Raw genomic sequence first — 26,961 nt, forward strand, 5'->3', positions numbered from 1 at the left:
CCCCCCCCCCCCCTTGAGAAAGACTAATTTTTCACATCAATCATTTTGAGAAACCTTTGGTGTGACACATGTCAAAGTCAGGTCAGTCTGAGAATTGGTATATAAGTAAATTGTGATGTAGACAACATGCCCACGGAGTAAGGAGTTTGAGAGCCTACCAATGGAGGCATGACTTCTTCCAGGTAGAAGAGGTAACCTGCTCCCTGAGAGGGAGAGTTGAACAGAGTTTTCATGACTTGTTGAGAGGTTAACTGATAATATGGCATTTCTGTTCCTTTATATGTGTTGCTGGGCCTTATTTGAGCTTGGTTTTTTACAGGAATCTGGGAAGGACAGTCAAGACAAGAAAAGAAGACATATCAGGGACCTTCTTATTGCAGCTACTGATTGTGAACCTCAATATTTAATTCGCCTATTGCAGGTTAGAATGGGATGATTTCATAGCTATTGATTTCTTGACTTGTCTTGCTCTTTATGAACCAATTTTAAACTTCTGCTGCAGTCAAAGCTACGAATTGGTTTGGCGGAGCAGACTCTCCTAGTGGCTCTGGGATATGCTGCTGTTTACTCTGAACAACAATCTACACCTTCCTCACAAATTCAATCTCGTCTTGAAGAGGTTAGGAGACACATCCCTATGTCAAGATACTAAAAGTTGCCATTGATCTACTAGTGATTATAAGAGAAACAAATAGGTTATTGATACATCACTGGTCACCCTTCAAGTCATCATGGACTGGAATCTTATATTTATTTCGGGTTTAGCGTTTAGGTGATCACTGAGCTGGTTTCTAGATATGGGTCCCCCCTTGTTTTTCTGTCTCTAAAGTAGAAAAGGGGATTTGGCAGCAGAACCAATGCCTGTTTACCAAAAGTAAGCACTTTTTTTTGGTCAACAAGCTGATTTTTTTTTTTTTTTGTTGGTTAATGAAAATAGCAGAAGCTTAATCAAGTAGTATTAGCTATAGAAAATAACTGAAAAAGATGTCTTACTGTCTGGCTTCTTTCTATCGAAGTTTCAATTCCTGGATTTTTGTTATCACTCCCCCCCTCCCCCTCTTGTTTGGCTATAAAGTTTATGAGAAAGAAATGATAGAGCTCTTTCTAGAAACAGCGCTCTTTCTAGAAACAGTTTGAACTATTGGTAGATCAAATGGAAGATGGTGCCAAACCTTAGATCTGGTGGTGTCAAGAGAACAACCTAAATACCTAATCCGTGTGTGTGTTGGGTATCATTTCATTCAAGTGCTTGAGGTTTTCCTAATGTTTGTGATAGCACTGAGGGGACAACCAAACGCGATCTTCCTTGGTGAACCTTTTTTCGTCTTTTTTTTTTTTTTGGTGGTGGGGTATTGGGGTTTGAAGGGTTCCTCAAATATAACTGAATGGTCATTAACAAGCGTATGTCTTCCGGTTGCTAGTCTCTGCAGACTCTGGTTATCAAGGTGCAAATGTGTTCTGTTTGTTTTATTGTTTTCCTGAAACTCTTTCTCATAAGGTTCTTCATATTTTATTCTGCCTTTTCAGGCTGCAAAAATTGTCAAACAAATATACTCTGTAGTTCCTAACTACGACCAAATTGTATCTGCTCTTCTCGCTGATGGTGTATGGAAGCTTTCAGAGACTTGTTGCTTTACATTGGGTGTTCCAGTTGGACCTATGCTAGCTAAACCAACCAAAGGGGTATCGGAGATTTTGGATAAATTCCAGGGTATGGAATTCACTTGTGAATACAAGTATGATGGAGAACGTGCGCAGGTGATTGTAACTTGCTTGTCTTTATTGTCCCCCTCATTGGATCTTGCTTCACATCATATTTGCCATTGCTCATTATACACAGATACATTACATGGAGGATGGTTCTGTTGAGATATACAGTCGAAATGCAGAACGGAATACGGCAAAGTTTCCTGATGTTGTCCTTGCAGTTACAAGGTAGACTTGCTTCATGGCCATATGTTTGTTTCATTTTGTAATGATTCATTGTTTGTTGTTGCTTTATTCTATCAAAAAATTGTGTTTTGTTGGCTGAAGTTAAAAGCTGTAGAAAATATCATGAAAGGTAACTCATTTACAGTGCAAGTTGAGTTAGGGTGGTTTGCAATATCTCCTATGCATTAGACCCTTGTGGGTTGGGTCGAATTTGTCACCCTTACCTGGCACTCAACGTTTGCAAAAAGTGGGTCAAGTCCACCTAGTTGGGCTGGTAGGTTTGGCACTGGTGACTGGTGATGAATGATGGCTCCATATATAAAAACTACCAAAAGCTATCCTTTCTCTCCTCCACAATTAACCTATAGCATATCCTTTCCCTCTCCTTTTTCAGTTGGGTGCTTGGTAAGCCAACCTTATCTTCTGATTCTCTCTCTGCCCCTCCCATTTTCATGATGTTCACAGCCTCTGTTTTAGAAAGTGAAGATAACGTATTAGTTTAACTCTCAAGTTCATAGGATATGCTTCATATAAAAGAAGAGATATATGCAGTACCCCAGGCTACTGAGACAGAAGCCATGATTTGTCCATAACATTTATTTATAATCATGATAAATGTATCTGCTTTTCTGTTGAGAATGATACAAAAACCAATGTTTATCCTGATCCCAAAAGGAATGGGAAAAAAAAAAAAAAAACCATTCTTAAATGTGGGACCACCCTTTTTTCCTTTTGATCCTTCTGGAATTCTTTGGCTACCAGATAAAGCTAATTTTTAACCCCAACAATTAGTTTGTTGCTGTCTTCAGCCTATGAGGTCCCAGGTGGGGAAATACCCTAGATCTGCCAAGATCATGATCAGAAAACCCTCTTATTGTGCAAAGATGACTGAATTGTTGTCACTGAAAGGAAGCAGGCAAGTGGGTCTGTTTTAAATTCTCTGATCTTCTAATCTCTACTCAGGAGATGGAAGCCTCTGTCAGATCATGCACCATGGTCTTGCTTGGGCAATCAAATTAACCTATGTCTCTATATGAAGTTTAGGCAGTTCAAACCACCTATTTAGGGTGTTTTCTACTGTTATTCTCTCCAGCAGACATCTCATTGGCTTTGTTTGAATGAAGGGTGTCTGGAAAGGATTTAAATCTTGTTTAGCATTTGGAAGGATGTTTGTACTAGGAACTATACACAGCCGACACTTACTGCTCCCTCTCTTCTCTGTCAGCTCCATCTTGGCTTATTCTATCAACTAGAGATAATATAAGATTGCATATGTGATCAATTTGCTTAACCTCTGCATTTTCACTCTTAGGAGGACCAAGTTGTTACCTTGTAATATTGCTATAAGGATGGGAGAAGGGTCTCAGCATATGATATGTTTGCACTTTATATGAAAACTGAATAGTTTTACCGTCAAGCACCTGGCTAACTTAAAACAATTTTTTGCTTTTATTGCTATGACCATTGTAGTTTCACCTATTTCAGAAACCTCTATGCTCACCTCAACTCAACTAAGCATTTTCCCAACTATTTACTCGAAGCTTTCTGCCCACCTCTCCAAGGGAATTTGGTTGATGGTGATAACTTGAATCTCAGCTGGAGTTATCTTTGAATTCTGTATTTACTTAAAACTTTATTTTTCCTGGAGTTATTTGTGATTTTGAAATTCTCTTGACAGAAATAAGGTTTGATTGTTGGGATGGGATATCTAGTTACTAGTTTTAGTTTTTTATTGGTTCTTTTCTTGTATTGTTGTAAGAAAGTTAATAAAAATAAAAGGGCGTATCCGGTGCATAGGGCTCCCACATGTGGGAGATCCAGGGGGGGGGGCGAGAACTACACAGCCTTACCCTGAGAATGTCAAAAGGCTGTTTCGACCACTTGACCACCAGGTCCCAACATTTGTACCTTACCGTTGGACCAAGTGCAAGGCCCACAAGAAAGTTAATTTATGTAACTTTTGGAAAAGATTATCTAAACAGAAGCAAGGGCTGGGCCTGTGTTTTTGCTTTTTTGAGGTGGTTATTGTATTTATTTATTTATTTAATTTTTGTTGTTTCATTTTTTGTTTTTTGGTCTTTTAGGACAAGTATCTTTGTATTGATGATTGTCAAAAAGGAAAACTACATGGTGTGCTATACAGTTGTCGCCTGGCCCAAGACAAATTGGACCCTCTAGAAAATAAAAATTTCCCCCTCCCTACAGAAATAGCCCTTTCATCCTGATTATTCTTATAAATAAAAAAAAATAAAAAAAGCAAAAGCGTTCAACTACCTAAATGCAGGCACAACCAAGCTCCGATTCTGTTAAGATTACTCGACGGCTGCTAGTGTTGCTTTACTGCTCCCTCCACTACCAACATTCTGGGTTTTCTCTTATTAGTGTGGACTGCTAAATGTTATTTTTCTGTCCATTTTGTTTAGTGCTCGGTGTGATTGGAAGCATATATCTACTTCTGGATGACAGTATTCTGGATTTCAGAAACTTTGAGTTGATTTGATAGATCTAAAAAATCCTAGGCCTGAAGCTGGTTTTCTGGAACCTGTTATGTCAATCTGTTTGAAAAGTACTGAAACCCTACTTAGGGGTCTTAGTAACCATTAATTGTTGTCAAAGAGCAAAACTAGATCAATAACTACTTAAAAGCATTTTGGAAGCCAAGCTTGTTTCATTTTTTGTGTCAAGCTTACATTGGTGTAGATTATATGTAAAGAAATGTTCTCTTATATCCTGTCTTAATAAACATCTTAATAAATAAACCCTTTCTCTCTCTCTCTCTTTTTGGTTGGGGGGGTGGGATGATGGGCAGAGGCAACAATGAGAGATGGTTTATTTATGCAAATTAAATATAACAGGGTTGTGAGCTACAGTTGTGGTTCCGTATTTTAGTCATTTTTTCCAGTATAGAAGGTTGCTTCTGAAATAAATTTAGCTCCAAATTGTGTGGATACAGTGATCCCTAATTTCTGTTGTTAGAGTGCAGAGTGAAGAAACCCTCTGTAAAATCATTTGTTCTGGACTGCGAAGTTGTTGCGTATGACCGTGAAAAACAGAAGATTCAGCCTTTCCAGGTATTTATTTTTTCACATAATTTTTTTAGGTCTTCTAGGTAAATTCAGTTTCAGGTGCAGTCTTGGGAGTTAGGTTCTTTATTAAAGTGGATAGCACAGGGACAATTTTTTTTCTTCTTTAAAAATGTTATTTGCTGTTAGTTTAGAGGCTCCTTTCAAACTCTTTTGTTAATTCAACTCTTTTATGAGCTTTTCATTCACAAGTCACTTTTTTTTTTTGTATCTGAAAAGTTTCTCTTTTAGAAGAAAATAATGCTTTGCTTTGGCCTTTACAATATTCTGAATCATTTTTGTCGCCTCCATTATTATCATATCATCATCATCAAAGATTTATCCCAATCAGCTGGGCTGGTTGCACAAATTTGATTCAAAATTACATTCTATTTGGTGCAAAATCTTTCCTTGGGGTGTCCATTTTAGAATTTCTCACAGTGCTCCAACCCTCTCCACCCCTCAATACCCACAATTTTTTTTTCCCCTTTTCTTCCTCCCTTGATGTTTCTGTCATTAAGTACTGCTTAATTGGCCGTTCTGGCAGATCCTCAGTACTCGTGCTCGTAAAGGGGTGGCCTTGAGTGATGTAAAAGTTGAAGTTTGCATCTTTGCTTTTGATTTATTGTATATCAATGGAAAGCCATTACTTCCGGAGCAGCTTAATGTTCGTAGACAGGTAAATTAAAATTAGTTGTTAGAACTACAAAAAAGAAAAGAATATGGTCTCTCTCTCTCTCTCTCTCTCTCTCTCTCTCTCTCTCTCTTACTGTAAGTTTTCTGGACAAGGGGCTTTATGATGGTTTATGAATATGTCTATGCAATAACTTCTTACTTATAAGGATCTTTGAAGGAAGTGGGGAGTACCCTAAATAGTACGGGTATATCCACCATGAATGACTGGAGGAGCATCACTTCAACAACTTTAACAATTGGCAAGTTTGAGGGTATATATGTCACAGCTCCTAGTGATGCTTGATTTCGTCATGAGGCTTGTGTTGCCATGTGGCAGACTTGGAGGGGTGTATGTGGGTCCATGTTATAGATACCTACGCTCATATTATTGGTCAATATTTTGGGTGAAACAAACATGCAAAAGTTACGAAGCTAAGCTGAGGGAAAAAAGAGTTGTTTAGAAGTAAGTTTAGAGTTCCATTAGATTGTAAGAATGCCATTTAATTGTAATGGAATCCAGTCTATCACCTTGAACTCACTTTCAAGGCAATTCCATTCTCAAACTTGACTAGTGTGAGATGGGTGTGGCGTCCTGTATGAGACAGAGTGTCCATGTTCATTTATGTGCTAAGTCAGGACGGATTCCACTTATCATGAATAGTCAATGGATGCATTGTAACCCATTCATTAATTCAAGGTGTTTGTCTTGCCTGCTTGGGATTGATCTGTAAAACCATTTCAAAGTGTGAATGCTTATGAAAGTTCATTCAGTTGTTTTGTAGTGGCACAGGTAATGTGTCAAGATAAAGCAGATATAGCATCTGAATGCAGAGTTGCCGTATCAGCTGATCTTGTTGCGTACTTTCATAACCTGATCTGATAACACAGTGAATTACTTGGGATTTTTAGCATCTATAGTTAGCATTAGTACTGTGGCTATCAAAAATATTTTTTACTTGCCTGTTATGATCGAGATGAGTAATTGTGATGTGATACTTCCTCCTCACAGCCACCCTGTTCTAAAACACAGAGGAAATGAAATAAAGAATAATATACAATCCATTAGGGTAAATGGCAACATTAAAACAGTCTTGTTGAATTCGTAATCTAACAGATGGATGATTGAGGAGGTACATTTATGCTATCAACTCTGATCAATTTGCTGCTTTATCTGGTGCAACAGTTCTATTACACGGGTCTCTATGCTTGCATTCTCATGTCTTGTCACCTCATTCCATTCTCTTGGCTTGATGCAGCATCTTTATGATTCATTTGAGATAGAACCAGGAGTTTTTGAGTTTGCAAAAGCAATAACATCTGACGATCTTGAAGTAATACAGAAGTTTCTTGAAGATGCTGTTGAGACCAGGTAGACTTCACAAGTGTTTGATGTATGTTCTGTATTTTGGTTGTGTTGTGTTAAAGAAAGTACGCCAGAGCTGTAATACTTTGGAATTTATTGATTTTCTTAGTTAAACGAAAGAAAATTGCTGTCTGGATTATGTCATAGCTGTAAATTTTATTGGTTAGACCAAAGAATATTGCCAATCTGGATTCAGTTAGGTCAGGAAGCAATTTTCTGTACATGGGGGCAATAAAATCTTCAAGATTTTGTTTGCTGGATGATATAGTTAATGCTTTTTTTTTTTTTTTTTCTTCTTACTCTTATTAGCAACTATCTAATTAATCCATGAACTGACAGAAACTCATTGGTCTACCGAGTGGCCGACTGGATGGATCCTGTTCATTTATTCTTTTCAGTCTTGATTCTGTGTGATAGATGATGCTATCGCTTGTTTGCATTTGAGTCTGCCTAACCCCGAGGCATACCCTCCATTAGGGCCTCATAATCCCAAAGCTGATTCTCCAGAAGAATAATTTTCCTTCCTCTGTAAATTGTACATTCTCTTTTTCTCACACTGTTAAAGGGGGTACCCAGAGCACAAGGCTCCCGCTACTGTGGGGTCTGGGGAGGGTCATAGTGTATCTTTTTATGGCACTGTTGCTCCCAGAAAATAAACTTGATTTTGGTTATTGATTCTGTCTTACATCAACAATAATCTTATCGCTTTTACGATTAACCATTTTAGACATCAGACTATTTTTCCTCCTTGTCCTTAAATTGTTCTTATAGGAGGCTTTCATGCCGGGATTTTGTTCCCTTATCTAGCAGATCATGTCATGTTGTCTCCATCTTTATATTTTAATGAAGTCAAAGATTGCTTGTAATCTTGTTAGTAGAAGTTTTTGCATTGCTACGCTTTGATTGATGTTTCTTGGGATTTATACACTGCTACATCTTTGAAAATGTGACTTTTAATGAGACTAGGTATTTGAAATTGTTTTTGCATCCCTTTTCTGATCTGGAGTTAATCTGATCCATATGATGTCAAAATGATGTCGGAAGTTCAGCAATAAAAATTATGTTTTTATGTCATCAGGATTTCAACTATACTTTGTCATTCATATATATGAGCAACTATCATGCTTGCAATTGCTTGCTATTAATGCATTTTTATTTTGCAGTTCTGAAGGTCTGATTGTGAAAACATTAAATAGGGATGCTACATATGAACCTTCAAAACGATCCCACAATTGGCTGAAATTGAAAAAGGATTACATGGACAGGTAAATGATGAAGAGTCTTGCCCTTTTCATTAATTCCCTTTGAGCTCTCATGATTCTATGTCATTTAATTTCATCGTCAAGACATCATCCTAACAAAAGCTGTGTTTTGCAGCATTGGTGACTCATTAGATTTAGTACCTATTGCTGCATTCCATGGTCGTGGGAAACGTACAGGTAATCACTATTGAAAGCCATTTTCCTTTTGTAGTAGGCTATAATCTAACAAGCATCCATGAAATGGCTAAACAGAGCTTATTTTTCTTTAAATTAATTTCCTTGACCATTTATCTTGCTATTTATCTTTGGCTTATTTAAGCATTGGTGTCTCTTTTCACACCCCCCCCCCCACCAAAAAAAAAAAGAATTGGTGTCTCCTCTTTCCTATGCACTTTTGAGTGAATTATTTTTTTGATTTCACTGCTTTCCTGCTAGGAGTCTATGGTGCCTTTCTCCTTGCTTGTTATGATGACAAGAATGAAGAATTTCAAAGTATTTGCAAAATAGGTAAGCAATATTTCCAGTAACATATTGATATCTGCTCTTGATGGATTTCCATGATGCATTGAGTTGTATGTGATGCTGCATAGGCACTGGATTTTCCGAAGCAATGCTTGAGGAATGTTCTAATAGTCTTCGTACTAAAGTGATCCCCAAACCCAAGGTTACTTTTTGTCTCTTTGGTTTTGGTGGCGGAAAAAATGGGCAATTATGTCAGTTTGCAAATGGTTTTACAAGCTAAACTTTATTCTTGTGTTGTTTCCAGCCATATTATCGGTGTGGAGATACAATCAATCCAGATGTGTGGTTTGAACCATCTGAGGTAGTAATTATCATCCTGTTGCCTTTTGTGAATGTTTTCACTCTTCGCATCCTACTACCTCATACTGCACCATTTCATTCCGTCATATTTTCTAGTTTGACTAAATACCTATTATGTTGTCTTTGTTCATTGTTAAGGCACCTTCGTTGACCCAATGCCTTCTTACTACAACTACATTTTGAAATAGGAAGGCTAGAAGACAATTACCTGAAAATGACAGCTTAATGACAGAAAGCTGATCTTGAAGAGAAAATTTTTTATTCTTCTATATCTTTTGGGAATACATATAGGGCGATTTTAATTTCCCTATAATTATTTTCTTTTTATAGTTCTTAAGAAATAGATTCATTATCTTGATGTTTTCCCAGAAGAGGATTCTTCTAATGATTCTTGGCTCTTTTCCTCCCTAAGAGATGACTATGGAGGATAAATTTAATAAAATTCATTTGGTATTTAGTAAATTTATCAAATAAGTTCCAAAAAGGAGGATTCTAATCGGGAAAGTTATTGCCTATAACTGCAAATGAATTGTTTGAGCGACAGGTTCACCATTCACTACTCGAAAAGGTTTTAGTGATGGCCAGTGGCCAATCCAGGGATATATATATATATATGTATATTTTCCTTTGTAAAGATGCCTTTTTATCCTTCAGACAACCAAATGCCCTTTGAAAATGGTTCCCCGACTAGGATAATCAACTGAAAGTCTCCTGGAATTCTTGAGATATCTGCCATTGAGTGCATTGTGAACTGTTCACCTGGTAGCATTGATTACATGGTTCACTTTCTTGGTTTCTGACCTGTCCACTTGCTAATTTTTTCTACAGATTGGAAGAGTTGCCTAGTTTTTTTTTCTATTTACTTTGCAAACTTGCCTTGGTCATCAAGGCCTCGACTATGTGTCACCTTGGCCAGATTTATTTATCGTTATTTTTTCGAACTCTTGTGTGGCTATATGATTGTATGCTTTTATGGTGAACCTTATTTCATCTTGTCATGTCTTTAGGGGTGGGTTACTATTGAAAAATTAAATACAGCTGAGTCCTAAAATCATGGTATTTAGAAAAAAACTGATTTCCTTAGATCATTTATTGCATGCTTTAATGAATAATGATGACCATTGATTGATAGATTCAGTCGAGAAATGATCCTTGATTGACTGGTGAATGCTTCCTGTCTCCTCTTTAGTTTAGACTTTGCATCGGCACTAAGTATACCAGATATTCACATAACTGGGTTTGGATATCAGCAAACAATAAGTACTAGCATAACATGAAGGGTCTTAGACAAAACCTTTTTTAGGCACTCCACCATGGTTCAAGAACTCGAGCGAAACATGTGAAATGTTTCACAGGTATCGCCAAAGGTCAAAACGAAACCTTTGGTGACTTTCGAAAATCCACTGTTTCGACCAGGTTTCAACTGGTTTCCACCACTTTCGACCATGTTAGGAAATTTTGACCTTCTCTTGTGCATTTTTCTCCCAAGTGTGGGAAACTTGGGGAAACAGTAGGGATTTTCATTTTTTGACTACCAAACTTGGGGAAACAGTGTTCTTGCACTTATTTATGCCAAATATTTCATTTACTTAAGATATTGTTCATAAATAAGGAAATATCCCCTATTTGAATCCAATAAAAATAGTTTAAAAATCAAATTTCTAAAGGATAAAAAGTCAACCTCCTAATCTAAGAACAAAAATTGGATTTTGGTTATAGGGGCGATTTTCAACTTTTAAATGCTGGGATTTTTCTCAATTATGAAAATTTTATAAATCCTATAATGTTAAAACAATGCTAAAAACCAAAGTTTGGTAAAATAATCTTTTGTTTTGATATCCCTAAAATTATTTTCATTCAGGCAATTTTAGCAGCATTTGCACTCTTTAAAATAAGTTTGACCGGAGTATAACTGTGTCATTACAACTCAGATTTAAGTAATCTTAGACTTGTTGGAAAGCTGGTTTTATGTTATACCTAATACAAAGTCTCATGTAAAAATAAAATCATTTGGCTAGTCAAACTTATTACAAAACAAGAGCATTTCTCCAAATGTTGATTCTTTATAACTTAATGTGACTTAATGTTGATTTTTTATGATTTGATGTGGCTAAGTGTTGATTTTTAATGACTTGATGTGGTTTAATGTTGATTTTTTATGATATAAGGTATATCTAGCTTACTAAATAATGTTAGAAAAGATAACATGCGTGCCTTGAGGGTAGTGAGTTACTACTTGGATGGAATCGCCTAGACGCTATTTGGAATTGAGTCACTACTTTCAAGTGTTGAGTAATTGAGTCACTACTGTTGAGTGTTGATAGATAACTGTTGATGATGTAATATTTTTATTTATTTTGGATCATTTAGATTATGTCTTATGTTTTGATGTAGATTGTAAACTATATATAGTCATTATGTAATATAGTTTCAGAATTTGAGTTAACAAGTCAGCTTAATGATTATCGAACCTTTGGTTCACCACACAAGTAAGATTTTATGTGTTTTTTTATGAAACTAATGATGTGAATGTGTTAGAAATGTTTAAAATATGTACACAAAAAATCAAACAAAAAAAACACTGTTTGGGGGTCGAAACCTAAGTTTCCACCATACCGGGAAAAATTCCTCAGGTTTCGACCGAAATTTCAGTCTCCCCAAGGGTCGAAACCCGATACCGTGAACCTTGCACTCCACCAATATGCCTTGCCTAGGCCCAAGGTTTAAATTATCAGTATTGGGAATTGTATGGTAAGGGTGATTTTAAGAGACGCATCATATCGTACCAAAGAGACGTAAGATATGCTCAAATTATGTATGGAAATGCTTAGGACATATGCAAAATACTGTTTTGATGCATCAGACACTATAAATAAGTAATATATAAAATATATTATGTGTGAAAAGTAGAACAAAGTATGATGAGACAAGTCCATTCAATATATCAATTACTATCAAAGGATATGAAAGGATACTTAAAAACTTACCTAGGCCCAGGGCCCCTGGTCAGCGCAATGGCTCACCTTGACGCCTTGAAAAATATGTTTATGAATCATGACGTGTAGAATCTGAATCATTTATTGAATAGTTATTAATGATAAGTGCAAGAATTGGTCATTTTATTATTTGTTTCCATGACTTATTTTGAGATAAAAAAAAATCCTTGCATTTTTCTTCTTTCTCTCAAAAGGTTTGGGAGGTGAAAGCTGCAGATTTGACCATTAGCCCTGTTCATTGTGCTGGAATTGGTGTTGTGGATCCAAATAAGGTTAGATGTCTTGTTTGACAATGGAAGTAATTAATCTTTTCCTTTGATTACTTAAACCCAATTAACTGTTCTGAAATTTTGGGTTGCTGACTGTTAGTACATTTCCCATCCATCTGAATTCATTGGCTTTGTTGCTTAAGGGCATCTCTCTCCGATTTCCACGTCTACTTCGTGTGCGAAAAGATAAAATCCCAGAGCAAGCAACATCATCTGATCAGGTAAAAGAAAGTAGTGCTCCTTTTTGGCTGATGTTCATGGAGTTAATCCCTATCTCAAATCTGTTGTGTTGGAATCTTGATTTTGATCAGGTTGCTGATATGTATCGTGCTCAAAAGAATAATGGTACTAACAATCAGGACGATGATGAGAATGGAGATGATTAAGATGCAGGATTTCATTTTCTTTGAACTCATTCCAAGCAGGCAGTTTTTAAGCCCGGTAGTGCCGTCTTTTTACTAGTTCTGTTGGTAAATATCCATTCCATGCATCTTGGATTTTTCACGTCTAAATAAGCTCTCTCTCTCTCTCTCTCTATATATATATATCATTTTATTTTTCAATAATTCATAGTCCTGATTTTGCAGTTGTGAGATTATATGGAGATGAATTTTGCTATGAGCAGTCTCCCACTGATATTCCTTTGATGGCCCGGTCTGGATGCTGAATGGTGTAGCCAATCAAAGGCACACTTGAGTGAAAGCAAAACATGTTTGTATATACACCTACTGTACCTTCAGCAATCATGTTGTGTCAATTGATAAGTTACAGCCATCAGTTTTTTATTTGAAAAAAAAATTAGTTCTGGTCTTCAGTAATCAAACACTAGTATTTATCATCCCTGTGACACCTCCATAGTATGTATGTAGTACCACTTTCTTAGTGGCACCTTCCAAGTGTAGAGTATCTAATTGAGTTCTTCCTTGGACATCGATAAAGTGTTTGTTCAGCTAGAGACTTGGTGCTCGCGTACTATCACATCCCTGAATGGCCTCAATCTGGCTGGAAATTAAAGGGAAAATTACATGATTACCCATTTTTGGGTTTCCCTTTACAAAATTACCCACAAAAAGTTTTGGTTAACAAAAGTACCCAAAATTAGGTTTGGGTTTACAAAACTACCCACTCAAAGTTTTAGTTAACAAAAATACCCAAAATCCCATTTGGGTTTACAAAACTACTCAAAATAGTGATTTATCTTCCACATATAATCATGTATTTTTTTATTACTAAAACTTTGAGTGTGTAGTTTTGTAAACCCAAACTTAATTTTGGGTATTTTTGTTAATTTAAACTTTAAGTGGGTAATTTTATAAAGAGAAACCTAATTTTGGGTATTTTTGTTAACTAAAACTTTTGGTGGGTAATTTTATAAAGATAAACCCAAAAGTGGGTAATCATGTAATTTTCTCGAAATTAAATGGTGCCCACATTACTATTCTATCTCAGAAATTGTAACATCTTAATTAGTTGTATTTGTCACCGAATCTTCTACTAGTATCGGTGGATTAGTGTTATCGGATCTCAATTCAGTTTGATGAAAAATCATTCATGTCTGTAAGTCAAGAACCAATCCACTTCTTATTGACTATACTACGAAACCAAACAATAAACAATAGGATTGGTGATCAAACAGTATTCATGTCTGTAAGTCAAGAACCAATCCACTTCTCATTGACTATACTGCGTAACAATTGACTGCTATCTGATGCGATTTGGAAGCGTCAAGGGTAGGTATTAGTGGCAGCCAGTAAAGACCATGGATCAAGCACTGGGGTCAACAATCCAGAGATTGATAGCTACAACTTCAACGACTTAGCAGCCTATGCTCTCAACCATCGTCCAAACCCTAGAGGCTTCCTAGGCCTAGAGGGCCCTCTCCCCCCTCTTAGAAGCCGACCATCCTTAACCCAGAGAGTAGGTTTCTAATACTCGACTCTTTTTTATTTTGGTAGAAAAGTCTTCACTGTAACACTATTCCTTCATGTGGTAGCTCACTAGGGCTTTGTAGAGCAGGGATCAGCTGGATGTTATCGCTCTACATATAGATATCATACGCGGAGCGTTTGTTTGTTGGCCATCCCTGCTCGCATTTCATTTCAAGGTCTCATTTCAATCCCTAAACTCCACCACCACCAAACCAGTTCCAAATTTGTTTATGGATCTCCTGACACTAGTTTCTAATTTCTCTGGCTCGAATTCATTCATCAATGGATTTTACAAATACATTTCAAATAGAGATGGGTAGGGAATTTGAACCCCATTTCCCCCAACTCCCAAGAGGTCTCCTCCATCCTTCTCCCATACATTTGAAACAGAAATACAAGTCATTGGAGAACTACTCTTTGGTACTTGGTGAAGAATGGAAGCCTCCAAAGCCCCCCAGACTTCTTTTCCTTTTAGTTATTATACTGCCACCACTGTTGTTGATGTCATCATTGCTGCCCATCACAGAGTTGTGGTGCAGTAGGTGGGGAGTCGGTGGTGGTGAAGTAATGGCGACCGGTGGGATCTCGAAGGAGTCGAGTTTGGGAGGTGGGTGCCGCCACTGAGGAAGCGGTCCCGCCAGAAGAAGCGTCTGAAGTAGTGGTCCAGCTTTCGTCACTGCCTGTAAAAGCTTTCCCTTCTCTGGCAGTGGCTTCTCTGGTGCTAATTGTACCGTTGCTGCCGACGGTGGTTCCAGTGGTGGCATTGGGTCCATCACGGGAGACGAAACGATGCTTTCTTCGCAGTCCGAGATGTCGCCTCCTCTTCTGGCTTCGTCTTCAATGCTGGAGATCCCCTGCTGTTGCTGTTGCTGTTGCTGTAGGAGTAATAGCTTCTCCGTGTGTAGTCTCTGGCATTTGTCTTGTGCCTCGTCTCTCTCCCTCACGGCTTTTCGTAAGAGATCATGGAGACGGATCAATTGTTCTTCTCTCTTCCTTATCTCCTCTTGAGCTGCTGCCCTCGTTGTTTCCAGCTCCAGAGTTGTGCACAAGAGGGACTCCCGTAGCTCCTCCATTGTCTGCACAATTATAATATACGCCCACACATTATATGTGAAATCTCCTCTTCCATTACTGCAAAACGTACTTTCTGATCATTCCAGAAGAAGAATTACAGAATGCAGGCAGGGGAGGAAGAGACTCGGATGAGAATTTTACCTTTCCATGAAAATGACAGTGATAAGCCCAGCCAAGAGGCGAGATGCGCTGATTGTCCATACTCTTCCAAGTCTTAGCCTTGTGAACTGTACTGGGTCAAACAGATAGATCAACACTGAAAGGAACTCAGGGGAAGGTTCAGAGAGGGCAGGAGGGGGGAGGGATGAAGTGCTTGCCTGGCTTGCTTTGTTAGTGTTGCTTTTCCTTCTTATTGATTTGGGGTCATAACCTCAACAACTTCTCATGTGGGGTTGGACAGAAAAAACACATACGGCCAAAAAAGCCTACAAAAGGCCCTCTGTGTGTCTCACGACTCTCATCTCCTCCTCATCTAAGCATTCCCATATACTGTTTGTTTAGATAATCATCTCCATATTTTAATACTTGGAGATTGGGGAACAATTTTTCTAGTTTATGATAATATACTCTATCAAGAAGAAATGCTGAGTGAGCAGAGCCATCTGATTCAATGACTTTCTAAGAGTTGGACCCTCCAACACAGTGAGATGGATCAGAACACTCACCAAAGGTACATGGGATCAGAAAAGTCATCCAGACTCCTAAATTAACATTTCTCTAGTTTGGATCAAGTTCTCGTACAAGAACCATTCTCTAACGATATTTAATCCACACATTTGGAATTCACTCAATGTGAAAATCTATTGTAAAAAGAGAGAGATTAAGTGAATTCTATATGTGGATCAGACACAGTACAAAAATGATTCTCATACATGGACCTGATCAAGACTCCATCTCTCTCTCACACACATTCATCTAAGAAATGTAAGACTAATAATCAATGTTATGTGCTTCTTTATGTTAGTCAGAGAAGGGTGCTGGTAGGAAACCTAAGGGGGTGTTTGGTTCGGTAAATCAAATGGTGTATGTATCAGCTATGAACGTCAATCTTTTGATAGACATTCTCCTGAATTATGTTTCTTTTTGAAAAATCGTTTGGTTGCCTTGAGGCTAGTACATGTTTTTCGCGGATTGAGATATTAGCTTTCATAGAGAACGTCTTTCCTCTTTCTCCTTTTACACTAGGTGGTAAAAAGGTTGCTCAAATTTAAATTTAAGTGTTGAGGTAAACTCAGATTTGATACACATCTTTTGTAATATGGTCATTCATGTGAAGTAGGATGCTTCACTTATGAGGGTCATCCTAGTGGAACCAAACCACTCTAAAAATTAAGAATTATCATTCTAAAGATTCTAAAAAATGTCATCCCAAAGATTTACCAAACCAAACACCCCCTAATTTTGTTCCAAAATTTTGGTGAAAGATGGTGGTCGGGCCCTATGGACTCGTTTAGACAAAAAGCCTATAAAGGTAAGAAGAACGGCTCAATGTTTGACCATTTCTATGGCACTCGCTAGTCGCTACTAGAGAAATGCTTATTTCACTTTACACAGTTCTCAGTCTTGTTCATGATTTGAGAAATTGGATTTCACAATATCGATTCTTGCAACTTAATATTAGTTTTTGTTGCCAAGGTGGGAGAGGGACTTGAACTCTGACTACAATCTTCAGGTCCTCAGGCCAAACTATGATTAGCAAGACCTCTCTACCCCTATCCTATTACCTCCGCCCCCACTACCCCCTCTACACCGTTTATCCTATCTGTACGCCGTCCCCTCTCCTAAACCACCCTCTACCCAACCTTCTATCCCTATCCTAACCCGTTGCCCTACCATACCCGCCACTACCTACCCTGTACCCTTATCCTAACCTCGACAGTCGACCCTTACCCCTTACCTTCTTCTACCCTACACCATCTACCCAACTATAACCACCCTACCCAAGCCCTATAACCTACGTCTCCTTATTTGAATCCGACATGCTTCCACTGTGTTTCATTCCCAATAAACAAATGGAAAGACCTATTTGACAACCATATTTCAATGACATAGAAAATCACAAAGGTACAACTTGCATAACAAAGACTAATAAAGAACTGATGCAAAGGTTGTGTAAGCAAACAAGAATTCAAAACAACGGAGCATCAAGGTAATAGCAGCAAAGAAATCATAATCTTTTTTTTTTTTTTTGATAATGACAAATGAGTCTTAATCACAACTACGGAGAAAGATTTCCCTCAGCAAAAATAAATTATAAGAACTATCAATAAGATTATCGGGTTCACATCTTCTACAAGCAACGAAACAGTGAACTAACCTAAAACGGGTAGTTGTCGATGAATCTAACTAGCTCCAAATTTAGATAAAATCATCTAAACAGAGCAATTGATAAAGAAAAGAAATTATATAAACTTCTATGCCATTTAACAAAAGAAGAAAATAAAACCCCAAACTGGAGTAAAAAAATGAAATGAATGAAGGAAATCCATAACGGTATGATCAAGAGAGAGTGAGTATTTGTAAATGAAGACGAAAGCGCGCTTGATAAAGAAGGGCGCACTAGCTGTTTGAAATGATGTAACCGACTCCTATTTGAATTTTACATGCTTCCACCGTCTGGATGAAGATTAATAAAGAATTTGAGGAGATGGTTGGGAAATCGGAGATCAGTTTACAAATATGAACCAGCTGTCTGGATGATTGATTATTAATAAAGAATTTGTTAATGGAGTTTGTTTGTGATTTGGATAAATAACAGTAATAACTGTTTACTAAAACTGATTTCATTGGATTTGAGGGTTAATTTAAAGAGTCCATTCATTCATTCCTCTTCATATATAGTCTATGAAGGCCACACTCTCAGTATCAGTAGCTGTCCGATGTGTTGAAAGTAATTTAATTAGACTCTTTCTAGCTTTCTTTCTCCTTCTGCATCTCTGCATATTTTTCCCGTCTTTCTCCCTCTTTGAGAAGGAGAAACAAAAGGAGAAATAAGAAGGGATGGAGAGGGAAAAAAAGAACTAGAGAGAGAGAGAGAGAGAGGAAGGGTTCAGGTTCATTTTCTTATTCATTCTTGATTTCAAGAAGACTCTGAATGAGTTGCAGGTAATATTTCCTTTCCATTAATGGTCTCAATCTCTTTTTAAATTCGAGATACCATATTTTTTTCCTCTTAATTTATTCTCTCTCCTTTAAGATAGAACTCATCATCGACTCTTTATCTTTTTCATGAGTCCTCTTATCTTTATCATCTCAACTTCGATCTTCAAATTAAATTCAAGATCATCATGAGGCTTAATTACCCATCTCCCCATCTTGTTGTAGATTGAAACTCAGGGTTTGATATAACAACATGGGGTTTAGACTTCAGACATGAATTTGATTTTTGTTATTAAAAATATATATAAATAAATAATTGTTTTTATTTATTTGTTTTCTTGTTAAGCATGGGTAACAGAAAAATATTGTGCTCCAAAAACAAGTTCTATTTAGGACCACGGAGTGGTGACAATATACAAAAATGAACAAAACAAACATAGCCAAAAACAAGAGGCAGCAAAGAAAACAAGGGTGTTCTGGGAATCAACAAAATTTACTGGAAATCTCAACAAGCATTAATAATCTGCAGAGCATATTATCCACATATTTTGATACATTTTTAGATTACATTACACTAGTCATTATCTGCCTTCATATATTCAATGCATCCTCCCCCAACCCTAAAAAAAAATATTTTCAAAAAATAAAAATAAAAATAACAACAACTAGCATGAAAAGAAGCTAGTAGCATCTACCCATTTATCCAATCTAATCGATGGGGCACCCAACTCAATCAGTTCACCAAAACCATGTCTTCACATCCAGCCTTTGCTGCAACAGCTTCCAGTCTCTTCCATGTTAACTCTCGCTGTTCTTCCAATTCTTTGGCATTGGCCACTTTCTCTTGGTACTGCCTCTGGCACTCTTCAAACAGTTCATTATCCATCTCCAAGAACATCTTCCGTACATTGGCTGTTAGCCCATGAACTGCCTGGTTCCAATGGCTCTTTATGTTGTTCTCCAGCGCCTCAAAAATTATTGGGAATATCACACTACGGTTCTGTGCAATCAAGCTCACTATGTGGTCATTGTTCCACAAGAAAAGGGCTCGCTCTGCTACCTGTCATGTAGCTTTGTTTTAGCAAACACTTTATATGATAACTTGTAATTACAATCCCTGAACACAAAACTAAGAATTTCCAATCAAATGAATCACTTTACAAACAGTCAATAACTTCAATTCTAACAAACATCCCTACAGGGCAATCATACATATCGATTGTAGTCTACAAGAATAGATTAAGAACCGGTGTAACCTTCCACATGAAACAGTTCACCAGAACCATTCCCCTACGTTATCACTCCACTTGCTCAGGACAGATACAACTGCATCAGTCTTGGTAGGTCCCCACTAGAAAAACAGTAACCAGAACCCTGGAACTGAAGTATCAACGGCAAAGTGGTAAATGAAAATTGGAATATCAATTCATACAAAGTCCTGTTAGGAATTGTAAGGCATCTCAAAATGTCCAAGAGTTTCATATCCTAGGTCAGATTTCTAAAAACTGCTCAAGCTTGAAATCTACCAAACTACAAGGCCATAACTTGGAGAAAAGGAGGGAAATGGATGCAACCCATTTATACATGAGTTCTTCTCTTTATCTTCTCCCAAGCGAAATATGAGTAAAGCCAAATCAATTGACCAGAAGGATATTCTTCCAAATATCCACACATGCATGAACTTCTTTAGCATAGGCATGAAACATCTGCTTATTCCACTTATTAGAGTACAGAATATATGATATCAAGTAAAAGGAATCATAGGAACATTTCTAGTCGAGGCTTATCTTTGTTTCATCAAGCAAACACTCTATATACTGAAAAGCAACCTAGACAGACATTTCTCTTCAGGAAAGGAAACCAGGGTAAATAGGAGGAAGAAAATTGAACTTTGCAATGAATTCCATGTCCAAATAAAATGTACATGCTGAGTTATTCTTGATATTCTGTTTGAAGTATCAATGTTCTCCATTATCTTTATAACTACTCCTACACTATCCTGGTCGAGCTTATCTATATTAAGGAAAGATTAAACAATGTGGTTCGAAATCTAGAATGAAAACAAGATAAGAGGCTGAAAATGATTTGCATTGAGATGAAGCAAAGATTTGAAGGATTCTGCTATCAGAAAAGGCATGGCCAATGCACATTCCCTTAAAGACAAAGCATGGACCTATCCCACTTTATATTAGGCCATGCATCCAGTATAGCTGGAGTATTCCATAGTAAAATGGGACTTGTACAGATGCACATGGAATAATCATTCCTTTTGATTATATAAAAGATTCCTGTAGCAACTTGAAATGGCCGGGATACAGCTTGAAAGATTGTAGTCCAGCTAACTGAAATGATTTGCATCAAAACATAATTTGGAAAGAACTAAGACCATAAATTGATGGATGAAATTGCCCTAGACAACTGCTAAAAACAATTTACAACAGTTTAGAAAATTGTTTTAGATACTGCAGATTTGCAATAGTATCCGAATCCCAAAAGCTTATGTAGCAATTAGCGAAGCAAAGGAAGAGGTATTTTATGTAAACATAAACTATCATTTCATGCCAATATTTATATCATATAAAAATTATGCCATCAACAAGACAAGAATCATAAATGTTTCAGTGAGAAAGCACCTAAAACTCAAAAGCAAAAATTGACAGCTATGTAAATGTACAGCTGTCATTACAGAACTCAATTTCCTTTCAGAAATGATGTTACATATATCAAAAAAAAAAAAATTACTTGACTTAAAATTCGATAATAGTTGCAAACAGAGGATTCCATCATTAAAGTCTTTCACACAACACTCTGTGATTCGTTCACCTCTAGACTTATCAAATTGAAATACTCTTTTATATTTTCATGAATTAAAGATGCATTTAGTAGGCTACATCAATCTTCAGACGTATTGATTTTCATTCGCTCTGATGCACGGAAAGCCTCCCTGATGACGTAAAACCCCAGGGATCCCTTCACAGAGGGAGGGAGAGAGGGAGAGCCTTTGTTGGAGGATCTATAATAAGGAGAAAAATCGTACCATACAGAGTGCATATGATCTAGCTGGATATCAATGCATAATCACTAAGCACCATAATAAAAATAATTATAACAGCAAAGAACGATAAATTCATGCATTAGTTTGTACTAAATCAGGCACAGAGGATTTGGTAAACAGACCTCCCTTGAGGATGCAATTTTAAGTATTCTAGTAGTCTAAGAAATTAAATAGAAAACCAATTACTGCTTTTACCACACCTGGAATGATATAATCAAGAAAGCTAGGCAATTCCAATGCATTTTGGCTGCTGGAGTCAAGTTATGGACTAATAATAATGTATCAGATCCCAAAGGTTAAAAATAAGGACAGGTGTCGTGCAGCCCCACCTAAGGGTCCAAAAACCCTTAGGAATGACTATCTTGTGCAGCAATGGAAGGTACACCCCATTTGGTTCCCCCCCCCCCCTTAAAAAAAATGGAAGATAGTATCAGGCCGCAGCCATCTTGGTAGCCTGTCCGGTTGCTTGGTTTGGTCATTCTTGTTGATCCTTTGGAGTATCTCTGGTGAGAGAGGTACTTTCTTGTAACGTTTGCTTGTAGTTGATCTGTAGGGGCCCCTATTTGGTCTCTTAGGGCATGTCCTTGAGGGCAAAGTAAGGTTGCCTCTACTTTGTATGTTCATTTTTCTTTCTTTCCCTTGATAATAAAGTGAAAATCTATCCAAACAAAACAAAAAAACTCACGCAATTTTCCTGTACAACAGAAAGGGGACCTTCTGGATTGGAAATATGTCGAACTTTGTAATCGTCCTCAGCTGTATACCTCCTTCTATTAACACTATTCCACTTGCATATTTAAACCATCAAATAACCAACGTTTTAGGTCAAACACCGGCAGAAAAGAGAGAGTTTTATTTTGCCATCTGGCAAAAGTGATTATGGAATGAAACCTACCACAAGCATGAGCAGACGAGGGTGTGAGGCACATGTGGGCTCTTTTAGAGTGCAACTAAGCATATATGGGAGATTCTGGGCCACCAAAAATAGCTAAATCAAGTAACTTAACAAAGCATCTTTATAAAGATGCAGGACAATATAAATGCCAGCGGACAATGGGCCTAACTAGATTACAGATCAGATTTCAATTTTTCGGATTGAATAAAGGAACAGCTAGAAATATCAAATCAAATTATTGCAATCAGATTTCAATTTTTAAGCAAGCTAGGTTTAGATTGAAACACTAAGAAGGCCTTACAAATCCGAGTCCAATCTTGGCAGAAAATCAATAAGGAAATTTGAGGATATTGATATACCAGAGCTAAAGCAATATCTTATCTCATATTGATTGTTGCATTGAATAGAAAATGAAATGTGAAAACTCAACGACCATTCATCATTTCTACCCAAAAAATAAAAGGGATACCATTCATCATGAGTTCAAACTTTATATTAATTAACAAATAAAAACCTATTTTACCAAAAATAAATAAAACCTAGGATTGGCTACCCAAGGTGTTGGAGGGCACCAGCCAAGGGGTCTACGGTGCAGTGTATGACTATATTTAGTATAATAATAATAATAATTTTATATAATTATGTTTATACACAACATAGAAACCATATCAATGCAATATGACATAATTATGTTAGTAATAACCTATTATGAGAAAACTAACATATAATAAACAAAGCATAGGATAAAATATAAACATATTCATCTAAAAACAAAGCAATAAACATAAATCAACATAAACTCGTGAAGTTTATCAAAAAGGTGTACTATCACCTTGGACCCAAGAAAGAGTTTCGACGCCTAGGCACCTTGATAACGACGTCCATGATCTTAGAAATAATCCCATGCAATTTATCCTACCATACTAATATACTCCCACCCCAAAATTATATAAACTGACAGAGATGCCCTTGCAACATATATTACCACACTTCACGAAAGGCATCATTGATTCAATAATTTTTTTAATTATTTTTAATGAGTTCAGGGTGTAGAAGTCACTAATTTAAAACCCAAATACAGTAAACAAAAGAGAATATAGCAATCTTGAGCCAATTAGGGGCTGCAAGACTGCCCATTATACATTGACCAACAAGCAGCTTTATGAATACTCCCTGGAAGCAGTAGACAGAGTCTTCACTTGCTGAGCCAATTAACTAGTTCTTGCCTATTACACAGAGTCTGAACCCCACCATATTTCACTAGTTTTCAAGTCCAATCCAAGAACAACTAGATAGGAAATGTCAAAAGGCTCACCCGGAAATTCAGCACATGTAAAGACTAAGCCTGCAGATACCTAGCAAAGTGAGCCAAGCTGTTACGGCATAGGCAGCTCGCTAGTTTCTAGATGGCATACACCATGAAAAGGTATGTTGGTCGAGTTTTGCATCTTTCAGTCATGTAGAGTATTCTACCCCAAAAAAAAGTCATGACGCGCAAAAACAGTACTTGTTCTTACTAAGATAAAGTCCTAAATTAGGGTGTTGTATAGAAATGTTTAACAAGATATACTTCACCCACTTACAAATGGGTTCATTCCATTAAATCAGAAGCTCATTGCCTTCTCCACATGTCCAATAGCTACAACATTAAGCAGACTCTTTTCAACTCTGGAGGGATAAAGTTCAGATATAATATTGCACAAGCAAAACAGTCAGTTGGAAAGAAGCCTATCTTTTCTGCTTCTGGCAAGCAACAGGCATATAAACACAAAAGGCATTGTATATACACAAAATATGCAAATATAATATTTAGAGCCAAACCCACCCGTCTACAATCTTGCACCTCAAAACCTATTTACAAAAAGTTGAGGCCATGACGCAGAATACATATAAAAGGGGGTGGGGGAACAAGGTAAGAAACTCCACAAACTAATGATTTTATTCAGTCTAACAAGTTAAAACTGACATGTGAACAGTAATAGATACACTCCAGGTAGCAGTATTTGTTAATTAATGTTGAGTGGGTACAAAAGCCAGTTTTAGAAATACTACGGTATAGTTATCAGTGGACTAATTTTGTGAACAAGAGAGCAGATATTCGATTTTTCAAGGTTCACTGGTAGCTGAGGGCACAGGCACTAACGCTTCTTCATTAAGGAACAAAGGTCCTCGAAAAATAAAAGAAAAACTAAACCTAATGCTAAAATAGAGCAAGAAGTTGTGAAAAAGAAAAAATAATGGAAGGAGAGAGTGAAAGAGAATGGCAGATAGAGACAAACATAAACAAACAAATATCGAAAGTAAGCTCATCTGAATCACTGAAGCAACAGACATGCATAAAATTCATGTCTTCATGATTTCTTAAGATGAACTAATGCATCTCACTGGAATCATGACCACCTCCAGGATGCAAATTATAGAATCTAATGCATCTCACTTCAACAAATTAAAGGGAAATTTTCTTGAACCTGGAAATGTGAGCTGTTAAGGCAACGCCCGATCTGTCTAAAAAGGGGGACCACGCAACGTTGAAATTCGGCTGACTGCGTTAGCTCCAGCACTTCTTCTAGTTCTCCAAGAAAGAGAACCTCCTTCTGACAATTTGTTACCGGCCAGTACTTCAGCAGTCCCCTGAGGACAATATCTGCCAGCTTGAAATCCTTCTCAACAAACTGGGTAATGCAGTAGGAGAGCTGTTGATGATACAAAGCAATAGATTTAGGCTTGTGGAGTGGGATAAGAGCCCGAACGAGGAACAACTTATGCTCCTCCTTCATTGGCAGAGCAAACCCATTTATTATGCTACCGAGAATCTCCAGCAGCTCCCCAATTCCGCTGTGTCTCTCCGTCTCAAAGATGAAACGGTAAAAAATATTGTTTATAGCCTTCCTTACGAAAGGACGGTGCACCATGAACTTGCCGTAGATACGATGGAGAACGGTCTTCAAATACTCCCGCTCACGGGGATCCTCGGAGTCGAACAAATCAAGGAGCTTTAAAACGAAGGAATGATCGATGTAACGTTTAGCGATCTTAGTGTCAGTATCAGACGACACAACGTACCTCAAGAGGAGCTCATATACAAGCTGCAAGTGAGGCCATGCGGGCTCGAGATAGGGGTCCTCCTCATCTGGGTCAGTGGCTTCGGCACCAGTATTCTCATGCGAAGATGGCGGCAGGCAACGGAAGATATTGAACGAAATCATCCGTATCAGCTCTTCCTGGAGGTTCTCGCTAAGTTTGCCGGAACCCGATTGTATAAAATCCACAAGCTCCAGAAGAGTCTGACGCTTTGTCTCCTTCTCCCGAATTGATTTCAATGTGTCGGAGAAATCACAAATGATGCAACAAAGCTGCAACTTTCGGAGGAACAAACTAGGGCGATCGTGGGCGGGAACATCTCTGAACATGGGAAGAGCTTCAACGATACCCGCCGACAGCCCAATCGGAAAAAGCGAATTCGCAGCTGCTCCGGCATTTTGCTGAGAATTGGGACTGGAGGTAGCACTGGTGGGTCGAGAGGCATGGTTCACAGTTACGTTCGATGTGGAGACCGATGCCGAATTGCGATACGCCGAGGCACCATGACCATATACAGCAGGCTCTTGGAGATCGGACTTGGAGACCTTACGATGCCCACGCTTTATGATTTTATTGAACATTTCACCCTTCTGATGATAATGATCAGGATAGACCCTAACCCTAGATCTTCTTACCTTCCTGTGTATCAAATTTAAAATTTCAAATACCGGAGCCAGGAATCAATTAACCAATCAAACTATAGTATCAGTACACTGGAAAAGAAGAAGAAAAAAAATTGAGGATGATCGCCCGCAATTGAAGAACATCAGCCAGAAACCACCAAAACGAAAAGAAAAAAAACCTAGTATTCACCTTCAGGTTCACCTTCTAAGATCTCAACAGCATTTTGAAGAAATCGAAAGCACGCGGATCAACGAACATGAACCAGATGACGAAAAAGGGTACTGCTTTTAGTTCAAATCGTCGAGAAATCCGACCCCTGAGAGACGGGTACGCCGGAACCATCTGTAAGATGTCACCGGAATACAACCCAAAACAATCGAAGAATCAGAATCCAGTTGGGTTTCAAACGATCGATTCATGGATTTGTAACCAGCGAACAATCGATAATGTTAGAGAGAGAAAAAAGATGATGAATTTTGGAGCGAATTAAAATTTGAGGAAGAAAATCGGCGGCTGATGAAAAAACAACAATAAATTACCAAACCTAATTACCTAGAAACTAAAAAAAAAAAACAACTGAAATGAGCAAATTCGAACACCAAAACGAGAAATTCAAATTTTTTTATTTTATTTTAAACTATAATTAACGTTAAGTTTTCCATCTTCTCCCAAAAGGAAAATTTTCGGAATTGGATTTTCCTTCTATTTTATTCTGAGAGAGAGAGAGAGAGAGAGAGAATCTGCAGCTGTTGCGGCACAAGCAGTTTTTATGACCCTCCTAAGGATAAAACTGCTTGGCTTTGGTCCTTTGGAGGAATTGAGGA

General features: G+C 37.6%; 3 protein-coding genes across 7 annotated transcripts in view; 1 reads left to right on the forward strand and 2 right to left on the reverse strand.

Moving 5' to 3' along the window:
• Positions 1 to 13,334, forward strand: part of LOC122082326 (DNA ligase 1) — a 15,724-nt gene extending 2,390 nt beyond the window's left edge. The window contains exons 3-18 of one of the 3 annotated variants that reach the window (XM_042649814.1): positions 320 to 421; positions 503 to 619; positions 1,528 to 1,758; positions 1,841 to 1,935; positions 4,916 to 5,003; positions 5,542 to 5,673; positions 6,926 to 7,038; positions 8,196 to 8,297; positions 8,410 to 8,471; positions 8,730 to 8,801; positions 8,885 to 8,958; positions 9,061 to 9,117; positions 12,307 to 12,384; positions 12,525 to 12,602; positions 12,693 to 12,822; positions 12,969 to 13,334. In XM_042649814.1, coding sequence (XP_042505748.1) covers positions 320 to 421; positions 503 to 619; positions 1,528 to 1,758; positions 1,841 to 1,935; positions 4,916 to 5,003; positions 5,542 to 5,673; positions 6,926 to 7,038; positions 8,196 to 8,297; positions 8,410 to 8,471; positions 8,730 to 8,801; positions 8,885 to 8,958; positions 9,061 to 9,117; positions 12,307 to 12,384; positions 12,525 to 12,602; positions 12,693 to 12,767 — 1,476 coding nt within the window. In that variant the 3' untranslated portion in view covers positions 12,768 to 12,822; positions 12,969 to 13,334. Of the gene's footprint in view, positions 1 to 319; positions 422 to 502; positions 620 to 1,527; positions 1,759 to 1,840; positions 1,936 to 4,915; positions 5,004 to 5,541; positions 5,674 to 6,925; positions 7,039 to 8,195; positions 8,298 to 8,409; positions 8,472 to 8,729; positions 8,802 to 8,884; positions 8,959 to 9,060; positions 9,118 to 12,306; positions 12,385 to 12,524; positions 12,603 to 12,692; positions 12,852 to 12,968 lie in introns of all 3 variants that reach the window. The other 2 variants (XM_042649813.1, XM_042649815.1) reach the window with 2 other exon arrangements.
• Positions 13,335 to 14,555: 1,221 nt separating this feature from the next.
• Positions 14,556 to 15,858, reverse strand: LOC122081436. 2 transcript variants are annotated; one of them, XM_042648581.1, is made up of 2 exons: positions 15,525 to 15,858; positions 14,556 to 15,440 (listed from the first exon to the last, which is right to left on the reverse strand). In XM_042648581.1, exons 1-2 carry the CDS (start codon positions 15,530 to 15,532, stop codon positions 14,720 to 14,722), a joined length of 729 nt encoding a protein of 242 aa, XP_042504515.1. In that variant the 5' UTR covers positions 15,533 to 15,858; the 3' UTR covers positions 14,556 to 14,719. The 2 variants fall into 2 exon arrangements, with proteins under 2 accessions (XP_042504515.1, XP_042504516.1); XM_042648582.1 differs by having other exon boundaries at positions 14,556 to 15,385; positions 15,525 to 15,853.
• Positions 15,859 to 18,956: 3,098 nt separating this feature from the next.
• LOC122081874 (serine/threonine protein phosphatase 2A 57 kDa regulatory subunit B' beta isoform-like) lies at positions 18,957 to 26,961 on the reverse strand. 2 transcript variants are annotated; one of them, XM_042649237.1, is made up of 3 exons: positions 26,327 to 26,961; positions 24,901 to 26,152; positions 18,957 to 19,542 (listed from the first exon to the last, which is right to left on the reverse strand). In XM_042649237.1, the coding sequence occupies exons 2-3, from the start codon at positions 26,092 to 26,094 to the stop codon at positions 19,216 to 19,218; spliced, it is 1,521 nt and encodes a 506-aa protein (XP_042505171.1). In that variant the 5' UTR covers positions 26,095 to 26,152; positions 26,327 to 26,961; the 3' UTR covers positions 18,957 to 19,215. The 2 variants fall into 2 exon arrangements, with proteins under 2 accessions (XP_042505171.1, XP_042505172.1); XM_042649238.1 differs by having other exon boundaries at positions 24,901 to 26,961.

This window comes from Macadamia integrifolia, chromosome 6, assembly GCF_013358625.1.
Source record: "Macadamia integrifolia cultivar HAES 741 chromosome 6, SCU_Mint_v3, whole genome shotgun sequence".
In the NCBI taxonomy this organism is placed as follows: Eukaryota; Viridiplantae; Streptophyta; class Magnoliopsida; order Proteales; family Proteaceae; genus Macadamia; species Macadamia integrifolia.

Bases quoted from the DNA above. Each gene is read 5' to 3' on its own strand.
- LOC122081874 (XM_042649237.1), bottom strand. From the start codon at position 26,094: ATGTTCAATAAAATCATAAAGCGTGGGCATCGTAAGGTCTCCAAGTCC. The intron at 19,543-24,900 runs GTTCAAGAAAAT...GCTACATGACAG, and splicing joins TTAACAGCTCACATTTCCAG to GTAGCAGAGCGAGCCCTTTT.